The sequence below is a fragment of the Cherax quadricarinatus genome, chromosome 54 (genome assembly GCF_038502225.1).
Source record: "Cherax quadricarinatus isolate ZL_2023a chromosome 54, ASM3850222v1, whole genome shotgun sequence".
NCBI classification, from domain to species: Eukaryota; Metazoa; Arthropoda; class Malacostraca; order Decapoda; family Parastacidae; genus Cherax; species Cherax quadricarinatus.
In genome coordinates, this window is record NC_091345.1 from 4,207,919 (window position 1) to 4,220,356 (window position 12,438).

Here is a 12,438-nt window from a genome sequence, read left to right on the forward strand (position 1 = left end):
TGCTAACCAGAACTCCTAAATGCTTTTCCCAATCAGTAGTATTAAGATCTACATTATTTAGTTTATGTTTATAATAATAATAATAATAATAATAATAATAATAATATCTGCATTTACTACAAGTACATGTACATGGTATACAGGTCTAGCTGACATCAATGACATAGAAAGCCCATTGATAACAGTGGGATGATCATTTCAGGCAAATTAGGTCAGTGTCCCAGGATGCGACCCTCACCAGTCGACTAACACCCAGGTACCCATTTTACTGATGGGGAACATAGACAACAGGTGTAAAGAAACACGTCCAATGTTTCTACCCTGGCTGGGGATCTAACCCAGGCCCTCGCCGTGTGAAGCGAGAGCTTAGCCACCAGAGCCCAGTACTCTTGTGAACCTAGTGCAGAGTTTCTTTGAAAGGGAACTAAAAGGAAACTGAAATGGCAGTGACTGGATGCACCTTCCAACAAAGTTTACTCTGTGCGGCCAGCAGCACTCATTTCTTACTCCGTGAGGTAGCACCTGTCTTGTGTGATACCAGGGTGAGGTAGCACCTGTCTTGTGTGATACCAGGGTGAGGTAGCACCTGTCTTGTGTGATACCAGAGTGAGGTAGCACCTGTCTTGTGTGATACCAGGGTGAGGTAGCACCTGTCTTGTGTGATACCAGGGTGAGGTAGCACCTGTCTTGTGTGATACCAGGGTGAGGTAGCACCTGTCTTGTGTGATACCAGGGTGAGGTAGCACCTGTCTTGTGTGATACCAGGGTGAGGTAGCACCTGTCTTGTGTGATACCAGGGTGAGGTAGCACCTGTCTTGTGTGATACCAGAGTGAAGTAGCACCTGTCTTGTGTGATACCAGAGTGAAGTAGCACCTGTCTTGTGTGATACCAGAGTGAGGTAGCACCTGTCTTGTGTGATACCAGAGTGAGGTAGCACCTCGCTTGTGTGATACCAGAGTGAGGTAGCACCTGTCTTGTGTGATACCAGAGTGAGGTAGCACCTGTCTTGTGTGATACCAGAGTGAGGTAGCACCTGTCTTGTGTGATACCAGAGTGAGGTAGCACCTGTCTTGTGTGATACCAGAGTGAAGTAGCACCTGTCTTGTGTGATACCAGAGTGAGGTAGCACCTCGCTTGTGTGATATCAGAGTGAGGTAGCACCTGTCTTGTGTGATACCAGAGTGAGGTAGCACCTCGCTTGTGTGATACCAGAGTGAGGTAGCACCTGTCTTGTGTGATACCAGAGTGAGGTAGCACCTGTCTTGTGTGATACCAGAGTGAGGTAGCACCTCACTTGTGTGATACCAGAGTGAGGTAGCACCTGTCTTGTGTGATACCAGAGTGAGGTAGCACCTGTCTTGTGTGATACCAGAGTGAGGTAGCACCTGTCTTGTGTGATACCAGAGTGAGGTAGCACCTGTCTTGTGTGATACCAGAGTGAGGTAGCACATCACTTGTGTGGTACCAGAGTGAGGTAGCACCTCACTTGTGAGATACCAGAGTGAGGTAGCACCTCACTTGTGAGATACCAGAGTGAGGTAGCACCTCACTTGTGAGATACCAGAGTGAGGTAACACCTCACTTGTGAGATACCAGAGTGAGGTAGCACCTCACTTGTGAGATACCAGAGTGAGGTAGCACCTCACTTGTGAGATACCAGAGTGAGGTAGCACCTCACTTGTGAGATACCAGAGTGAGGTAGCACCTCACTTGTGAGATACCAGAGTGAGGTAGCACATCACTTGTGAGATACCAGAGTGAGGTAGCACCTCACTTGTGAGATACCAGAGTGAGGTAGCACCTCACTTGTGAGATACCAGAGTGAGGTAGCACCTCACTTGTGAGATACCAGAGTGAGGTAGCACCTCACTTGTGAGATACCAGAGTGAGGTAGCACCTCACTTGTGAGATACCAGAGTGAGGTAGCACCTCACTTGTGAGATACCAGAGTGAGGTAGCACCTCACTTGTGAGATACCAGAGTGAGGTAGCACCTCACTTGTGAGATACCAGAGTGAGGTAGCACCTCACTTGTGAGATACCAGAGTGAGGTAGCACCTCACTTGTGAGATACCAGAGTGAGGTAGCACCTCACTTGTGAGATACCAGAGTGAGGTAGCACCTCACTTGTGAGATACCAGAGTGAGGTAGCACCTCACTTGTGAGATACCAGAGTGAGGTAGCACCTCACTTGTGAGATACCAGAGTGAGGTAGCACCTCACTTGTGAGATACCAGAGTGAGGTAGCACCTCACTTGTGAGATACCAGAGTGAGGTAGCACCTCACTTGTGAGATACCAGAGTGAGGTAGCACCTCACTTGTGAGATACCAGAGTGAGGTAGCACCTCACTTGTGAGATACCAGAGTGAGGTAGCACCTCACTTGTGAGATACCAGAGTGAGGTAGCACCTCACTTGTGAGATACCAGAGTGAGGTAGCACCTCACTTGTGAGATACCAGAGTGAGGTAGCACCTCACTTGTGAGATACCAGAGTGAGGTAGCACCTCACTTGTGAGATACCAGAGTGAGGTAGCACCTCACTTGTGAGATACCAGAGTGAGGTAGCACCTCACTTGTGAGATACCAGAGTGAGGTAGCACCTCACTTGTGAGATACCAGAGTGAGGTAGCACCTCACTTATCACAATATCAATGTGCTTCTCTTGCCTCTCCTTCCTATTCCTCAGAATATTTATACAAGTACATGAAGGTGTTCATGCTTTCAACCTACTTTTTCACTGTGGTTTTTTTTTATATATATTTGCTGTCACCCGTTTCATTGTGATTTTATGAAAGTTTGGTACTTTGCTGACAGGGAACAGTGTCCAAATATCTTTTATTTTCAACTCTCTTAAGTCTGCAGGGAAAAATAAAAGGATATTTGTGACTTTTTTTTATTAATAGCAAATAACAACATTAACTTTATAATAATAACAATAACAAATAAATAACCTATTGCAAGCTTAACAAAGCTAATAAAAACTGAATAAAGTTCAAATAAATAACAGTGTATCAGGAATAAGTTGTTTAACAGACAATATTATGAAGTTGGTTCAATAGTTAAGAAAGCCACTGCGGCATCAGCCTGCACAAGCACCAGGTGGCAGGAGTCAGGTAACTCAAACAACGAACACCGAAGGATACTTAACACCTTAAAAAGTAACTTGTTCCATATATTGTAAGTTTTTAATGTAACAGTGCAGCGAACACCAGATATAATGAACTTTAGCTGAAAGTACTTTAATGTAATAGGAATTTGTCGAGATTACTTAATTAAAATGCTGAGTACTGATGTATCTAAAATAAAGAGTACTTAATGTAATGTAATTATTTATATTAATATAATTAAAATATTTGCAAAGTACTCAATGTAACTGATGCTTAAATAACACCTAATCATTGTATTATTATTTTAGATAAGATATAAAATGTATATATTGTGGAGGAGCCATTTAAACCACTTGCTGTTGCTGCTGAACCAAACAGCCCAGCTGCTGCTTAAAGAACCAGATCAAATACTAATAAAACCATTCAGACCAACTGTTGTTGAAACCAATTACACCAGCTGTTGTTGAAGACAACAATACCAGCTGCTAGTGCAACCAACCAGAACAGATGCAAGTGAAACCAAGGGGACCAGCTGCAAGTGAAATCAAGGGGACCATCTGCTGATGAAACGAAGGAGACCAGATGCTGGTGAAATCAAAGGAACCAGCTGCAAGTAAAACACTGTTTCCTTAACTGTATCTGGCAAAATGTACTATATGCACTGAAAAGCTATAAAATTAATGTATATGCACTGAAAAGCTATATTCATTTTTTTACGTACTTGACATCAGGAAAACAAATGCTGCCTTAAATATTTTGAACCCAGAATAAATCACTGGTGATAGATATATACCACAGGATGGATCACTCGTCACTAATTATCTGTCACAGAACAGGTAATTAGTGACCCACAGCTGTCATACAAAAGATCACAGTCTACAGATATCTATCACAGATTAGATCGCAAGTCACTGATATCTATGACGTATGAAAAGAGAAATGTTTCTTGTAAAGACAGTACTAATATTAAGTGTCAGAATGCTGATATCTTCGAAACAGCGTGCTAGTGAAAGGCCAAGATCCCAGGATCTGCACGCTTCTGGAGGATCCAGATCCGGACTCCCAAACTAGAGCCCAGATCTGAATACCGTTGTGTAACCCAGATCTGAATACCCCTGTGGAACCCAGATCTGAATACCCCTGTGGAACCCAGATCTGAATACCCCTGTGGAACCCAGATCTGAATACCCATGTGGAACCCAGATCTGAATACCCCTGTGGAACCCAGATCTGAATACTCCTGTGGAACCCACATCTGAATACCTCTGTGGAACCCAGATCTGGATAATAATCAATAGCTTCAGTGAAGTGGTCAAGAAGTCAAGTCAGAAACTCTAACTGTAGTACCAAGTGGGTACACATTCATCGTATAAATTATATTAAAATTCTTAATAGTGTACGTGCAAACCTGTGTCTATTATGGCCCCGGTCATGTCTTTTTGTTTGCTTGAAAGCTAAAGCAGTTATTTCATCAGGCAGAGTTCATAACTACCTTCATATTCTCGATAATCGTGGCTTCTTTACAATAACAAATCAGAAATACATTTTTTTTTTCTTATTCTTTGCTTTTATATTACGTTAATAAATAGGTAAAAAAAAATTTTTTAAATTTTCATCGCATTTTTCTGCTAGGCTGGAACCAATTACCACACATTACATATAATTATAACTTCGAATAATGCGACTACTTCACAGGATTTGCACTAATCGAGACCAAGCTGTATTTCATCTTATGAATAGCTTACCTATGACAGTGATGAGAAAGACTTGTTACGGTTGATAAATTAGACACATGTCCAACACCTGGGTATCTTTATTGAGGAAACGTTTCGCCCCACAGTGGCTTCATCAGTCCTATACAAAAAAAAAATGGCGAAGATCAGAAGTTTGTTTAGGACTGATGAAGTCACTGTGTGGTGAAACGTTTCCTCAATAAATATACCCATGTTTCTAATTTATCAACTTGTCAGTTCTCTGAGTCATTTATCTATATGCTTGTTCCAACGCCTAGTGAATTAATATATAAGGAAAGTTGTAATGTCTTGATGTTTGGGCAATGTTTGGGTACATCATGTCTTAGAATCAGTAGTCGGGAAAGTGCCTTTTGAATTTCTTAATAAAAATGCATTGCGTTTAGTAAAAAAAAAAGGAAAAGATTCTTATTAAAAATTGTACAGATTTATAGAACATGAATTTAAGAACGTTGAACGTTGTATGGTATGTGTGTGGGTGAGCACTGAGGAGACTTGCTGGCGGGCGGGTAGAGGTGAGTAGATCTAGAGACACTCGCACATGTCTGAAGGGCAAAATGATGGATGACCAAGACAGTTCTGGTGGCAGAACACGTCTGCATCCTTTTTTTCGGCCAGTCTTCCAACTGCTTTACACTCAGACCTGTAAGAAAGGCGTAAGGTTTAATTTATACTTAATTAAGATTTGCATACGCCAAGAGAAGGGTTTACGCAATAAAAATTAAACCAATACTGCTGGAACGACCCTTTACCCTCAGGAAGGGGAAATCCTGCGTCATAAACTACTGGAGTTTTACGACAAGGTGACAGAAGTAAGACAGGAGAGAGAGGGGTGGGTATAGACTGCATTTTCTTGGACTGCAAGAAGGCTTTTGACAAAGTTTTGCACAAGAGATTAGAGCAAAAGCTAGAGGAGCAGGCAGGACTAACAGGAAAGGCATTGTATTGTTTCAGAGAATATCTGACAACAAGGAAACAACGAGTGAAGGTACGTGACGAGGTGTCAGAGTGGGCACCTGTGACGAGCAGAGTTCCAAAAGGGTTAGTCCTAGGGCCGGTGCTGTTTTTGGTCTATGTGAATGACCTGAGGGAAGGGATAGATTCAGAAATGTCCCTGTTTGCAGATGATGTGAAGCTAATGCGAAGAATTTTAGTTGATGACGATCACGTGGGACTACAAAGGGATCTGGACAGGCTGCCAGCCTGGTCCAACAACTGGCTCATGGAGATTAACCCCACCAAATGCAACGTCATGAAGATTTGGGGAAGTAAAAGAAGACCACAGACAGAGTATAGGCTAAGGGGGCAAAGACTGAAAACCTCACTCAAGGAAAATGATCTTGAGGTGAGTATAATGCCGAGCACATCTCCTGAGGCCCACATCAACCAAATAACTGCTGCAACATACAGGCGCCTGGCAAACCTAAGAATAGCGTTTCAACACTTGAGTAAGGAATCATTTAAAACTCTGTACAGCGTGTATGTCAGGCCCATATTGGAGTATGCAGCACTAGTATGGAACCCACACCCAAGTGCAAAGGTTTGCAACAAGACAAGTCCCGGAGCTAAGGGGTATGTTCTATGAGGAAAGATTAAGGGAAATCAATCTGACGAGACTGCAGGACAGGAGAGATAGGGGAAATATGATAACGACATATAAAATACTGAGAGGCATTGACAGGGTGGATAGGGACAGGATGTTTCAGAGATGAGATACAGCAACATGAAACTGCAACTGAAAGTTAAAAACTCAGATGAATCATAGGGATGTTAGGAAGTACTTCTTCGGTCACAGAGTTGTCAGGAAGTGGAATAATCTAGAGATTGATGTAGTGGAGTCAGGATGCATACATAGCTTTAAGACTAGATACAACAAAGCTCATGGATCAGGAATGACTATACAAGGATAATAAGAGAAACAGAACGTCAGTTGGAGACTGGCATATCCGCAAAGGCCAATCAGAGCCTAAAATATAACACAGTCACATAAGAAAGAAGGTATCTGTAAAAGACCAAGTAATAATTTTGAAGAGGGAGGGAATATTTTCTACATACTGGCATTTATTGGGCGGAAATCATGGACCAAAAAAGTAATGAAACTATAAAAGTTACACATCAAAATCCATGTGGCCTGAAGGCATATTTCCATGGATAATGAAAGGAGTGAAAAACTGTAAATTGTATAAACCTAATTACATACAGCATGTTCCAGGAGAGATAAATCAACTGGAGAACTCAAAAACTGCAAACGTAATTCTGGTATACAAACACGCGGACAGACAAGAAGAACTGAATAATAGGCCAGTAGCACAAAAAATATATTAACCAAAGTACTGGAAAAGACAATCAGATAAATAATGACTGAGTGTTATAGGTCTTTTTTTTTTTTTAAAGAAAATCAGCATAGATTTAGGAAATTTAAATCACCCTGATCACCCTGAAATGTGTACCTCTTCAGTACAGGAAAGACTGTGCTATAACTTAAATTGCCAGGCATACCATCTAAAGGGGACAAAAAGATACAAAACATCCAGGCCATGGGAAAACCTGGGTAGCCACAGCCACTCAAGAGGGAGAGGTTTTTTAGTGCCAGGAAGGAAAAAAAACTGGCAGGAAATGGCAGAAATCGTACACCAAATCCAGTCATTCCTGGAGTGGAACCACAGTCGATGGCCTCCACTCCAAACCAACAGATACAGATACTAATGCCGGAAAAAAAATCCCCCCCCAGTACCAACAATACCACCAGTCCGATAACATTCTTCTTTGCAAATATACAGGGTCTAAAGCCAGCAACAAACAACAAAATACCTTTCATCCGTGGACTGCTTGCAGAGGCAAAGGCAATGTTCGCGGCTTTCACTGAGACCCACATAAAGGATCACTTGGACAACGAAATATGGATCCCAGGTTACAACCTATACAGATGTGACAGAGTGAACAGGCAAAAGGGGGGGGGTTGGCCTGTACATTGCAGAGTCACTTGTTTGCACAGAACTGCTTAATGCCTCAAATGACGTAGTGGAAGTTTTAGCAGTAAAGGTCGAGAACCAAAACCTAGTCATTGTGGTAGTCTACAAGCCTCCGGATGCAACATCCCAGCAATTCCAGGAACAGCTGTTAAAAATTGACCACTGTCTGGAAAATCTTCCAGCTCCTGCACCCAACATCTTGCTCCTGGGGGATTTCAACTTAAGGCACCTAAAATGGAGGAATATAGCAAATAATATTGTTGCAGTAATAACACCAGGAGGCAGCTCTGATGAAAACTCACATTCACACGAGCTTTTAAATCTCTGCACAAAATTCAATTTAAACCAGCAAATAATAGAGCCTACTAGACTGGAGAATACACTAGACCTCATCTTCACTAACAATGATGATCTGATAAGAAATGTCACCATATCAAAAACAATATACTCAGATCACAACATAATTGAGGTTCAGACATGTATGCGTGGAGCCCCAGACCGACAAAATGAGACTAGTCACGAGGGAGCATTCACCAAATTCAACTTCAATAACAAAAACATAAAGTGGGACCAAGTAAACCAAGTCCTAACCGATATAAGCTGGGAAGATATACTAAGCAACACAGACCCAAACTTATGCCTAGAACAGATTAACTCGGTGGCACTCGATGTATGCACAAGGCTTATTCCTCTAAGAAAAAGGAGGAGTAGATGTAAAATAGAAAGAGACAGGCGCTCCCTTTACAGGCGACGGAAAAGAATAACAGAGCGGCTAAAAGAGGTCAATATATCTGAAATGCGCAGGGTGACACTGGTCAGAGAAATAGCAAGCATCGAACTTAAGCTAAAAGAATCCTTTAGGAGTCAGGAATCGCGGGAAGAACTAAAAGCCATAAATGAAATCGAAAGAAACCCAAAGTATTTCTTCTCCTATGCCAAATCAAAATCGAGAACAACGTCCAGTATTGGGCCCCTACTTAAACAAGATGGGTCCTACACAGATGACAGCAAGGAAATGAGTGAGCTACTCAAGTCCCAATATGACTCAGTTTTTAGCAAGCCGCTAACCAGACTGAGAGTCGAAGATCAAAATGAATTTTTTATGAGAGAGCCACAAAATTTGATTAACACAAGCCTATCCGATGTTATCCTGACGCCAAATGACTTCGAACAGGCGATAAATGACATGCCCATGCACTCTGCCCCAGGGCCAGACTCATGGAACTCTGTGTTCATCAAGAACTGCAAGAAGCCCCTATCACGAGCCTTTTCCATCCTATGGAGAGGGAGCATGGACACGGGGGTCGTCCCTCAGTTACTAAAAACAACAGACATAGCCCCACTCCACAAAGGGGGCAGTAAAGCAACAGCAAAGAACTACAGACCAATAGCACTAACATCCCATATCATAAAAATCTTTGAAAGGGTCCTAAGAAGCAAGATCACCACCCATCTAGAAACCCATCAGTTACACAACCCAGGGCAACATGGGTTTAGAACAGGTCGCTCCTGTCTGTATCAACTACTGGATCACTACGACAAGGTCCTAAATGCACTAGAAGACAAAAAGAATGCAGATGTAATATATACAGACTTTGCAAAAGCTTTCGACAAGTGTGACCATGGCGTAATAGCGCACAAAATGCGCGCTAAAGGAATAACAGGAAAAGTCGGTCGATGGATCTATAATTTCCTCACTAACAGAACACAGAGAGTAGTCGTCAACAGAGTAAAGTCCGAGGCAGCTACGGTGAAAAGCTCTGTTCCACAAGGCACAGTACTAGCTCCCATCTTGTTCCTCATCCTCATATCCGACATAGACAAGGATGTCAGCCACAGCACCGTGTCTACCTTTGCAGATGACACCCGAATCTGCATGACAGTGTCTTCCATTGCAGACACTGCAAGGCTCCAGGCGGACATCAACCAAATCTTTCAGTGGGCTGCAGAAAACAATATGAAGTTCAACGATGAGAAATTTCAATTACTCAGATATGGTAAACATGAGGAAATTAAATCTTCATCAGAGTACAAAACAAATTCTGGCCACAAAATAGAGCGAAACACCAACGTCAAAGACCTGGGAGTGATTATGTCGGAGGATCTCAACTTCAAGGACCATAACATTGTATCAATCGCATCTGCTAGAAAAATGACAGGATGGATAATGAGAACCTTCAAAACTAGGGAGGCCAAGCCCATGATGACACTCTTCAGGTCACTTGTTCTATCTAGGCTGGAATATTGCTGCACTCTAACAGCACCTTTCAAGGCAGGTGAAATTGCCGACCTAGAAAATGTACAGAGAACTTTCACGGCGCGCATAACGGAGATAAAACACCTCAATTACTGGGAGCGCTTGAGGTTTCTAAACCTGTATTCCCTGGAACGCAGGAGGGAGAGATACATGATTATATACACCTGGAAAATCCTAGAGGGACTAGTACCGAACTTGCACACGAAAATCACTCACTACGAAAGCAAAAGACTTGGCAGACGATGCACCATCCCCCCAATGAAAAGCAGGGGTGTCACTAGCACGTTAAGAGACCATACAATAAGTGTCAGGGGCCCGAGACTGTTCAACTGCCTCCCAGCACACATAAGGGGGATTACCAACAGACCCCTGGCAGTCTTCAAGCTGGCACTGGACAAGCACCTAAAGTCAGTTCCTGATCAGCCGGGCTGTGGCTCGTACGTTGGTTTGCGTGCAGCCAGCAGCAACAGCCTGGTTGATCAGGCGCTGATCCACCAGGAGGCCTGGTCACAGACCGGGCCGCGGGGGCGTTGACCCCCGAAACTCTCTCCAGGTAAACTCCAGGTAATACCCAAGGTAAATCATGCCTAACTAACTTACTAGAGTTCTGGAAATAAATGGTATAAAATACCGACACAATGGAAATATAAACACATATGCAGTATAATGTGATCCTTTATTGACTACGTTTCGCCCACACAGTGGGCTTTTTCAAGTCACAAACAGATCTGTTTGTGACTTGAAAAAGCCCACTGTGTGGGCGAAACGTAGTCAATAAAGGATCACATTATACTGCATATGTGTTTATATTTCCTTTTACTAGAGTTCTAAAACACAATAAGGGAAATGAAACCAGAAAGACAAGTATGGATTCATTGCATATTCTTAAACGGTAAGAAAGCATTTAACAATGGTCCCTTCAAGACACTGATTCACAAATTAGATGAACAAGCAGTTCTACAATGGATCATGAATCAAGAAATACTTAACAGACTACATAGAGGGTGATGGTAAGGACATATTTTTCAGGGTGGCAAAGTGTTGCGAGTACTGTAGCGTTCAGTTTAAGAACTTTTACTAATTTTAACTATATGAAAATAACCTAGCAGAGCAGAGAGAACGCAACATAAAAATATTGGTCAACTGAAGCTGTTTCACTAAAAAAATAATTCTTCACTTAATTTTTTTAATTCTGAAATAATTTTAGTTTACCCCATCGATGGTGAGGCTAATTTTCAGTTTTCTCACATTATATTTTGTATTTATATCTCAGTAATAGCTGACACATGAACACCCATCTAATTTACCATTGCTTATTGGCACAAGCAATGGTTAGTCATGGTGCCAGGGGCCAGTAGACCCCTAGGATAGGCCTACTGGCACATCCTATCAGGTCCAACCCACACCCACTCAAATACTTGTTTAACCTATTTTCCAAGCAACAAAAAGGTTTAGCTTCAGGGACGCTACTCGGGAGTTTGTTCCACTCATCCACAACTCTGTTACCTAACCCATATCCTCTCTAAATCTAAGTTTTTCCAACTTGAACCTACTGCTGCGAGTCCCGTCTTGGTTAGATATTTTTAACACGTTATTTACACCCCCCTTTATGCATTCCTGTTTTCCACTTATACAGCACAATTATATCTCCCCCTAAGGAGTAATGATTCAGCTGGAAACTTTGCCTACAACTGGGCACATAACCAGGTAATCCGGACAGATATATAATTTCCTGTGTTGGCTCAGTTGCCTACAAATTATTCAGATGGCTAGTAGGTATATTGAGCCCTGCTCGGTGGGAGATAAACATTGTGCTTTCAGTCCACAGCAGGATTCGAACCTGCAAACTCAGCATCAGAGTACGCAGTACTCCCGATAAGTATGGGCGCCTGGCCCAAGTTAGAGGTCACTTCCCCATACCCCGGAGCACCAGGCTTGTTAGATAGAAGTGAGTGGAGGCAAATGGTTTTTATGACTTGATATGATGTTGGAGTGTGAGCAAAGTAACATTCATGAAGGGATTCAGGGAAACCGGGTAACAGGACTTAAGTCCTGGAAGGAAGAGGATTTGTTGCAGTTTTTTAACTCTAGTCTCGGCACGTCTCTGGCAAAACAGTGATGGAGTGAGTGATGATGAATATGCTTCTTCTTTTTTCGTGTCACCTTGGCTCGGTGGGAGAGGGCAGATGTGTTTGTAAAAAATACATTAAAATTAACGAAAATTGAACTTACACGCAGTAACAAAAGTCGTAATTGCACCTGGGTGGGTAGTGAAGGCAGGTTTGCATACACCACGTATCAAAGCCAGCTATATTCTTGTATTTCTTACGTGGAAGACACAGCTGAGCC

The 12,438-nt window shown here is 42.4% G+C and overlaps 1 protein-coding gene across 1 annotated transcript in view; it reads right to left on the minus strand.

Annotated features, from left to right (window-relative positions):
• Positions 1–2,881: 2,881 nt before the first annotated feature.
• The window catches only part of LOC128699121 (uncharacterized), a 50,636-nt gene continuing 41,079 nt past the window's right edge, over positions 2,882–12,438 (minus strand). Inside the window, exons 8-9 of the mRNA XM_053791646.2 lie at positions 12,322–12,438; positions 2,882–5,503 (exon numbers count right to left, since the gene is read on the minus strand). Of these exons, the coding sequence (XP_053647621.2) occupies positions 5,386–5,503; positions 12,322–12,438 (235 nt within the window). The 3' untranslated portion in view covers positions 2,882–5,385. The remainder of the gene's footprint in view (positions 5,504–12,321) is intronic.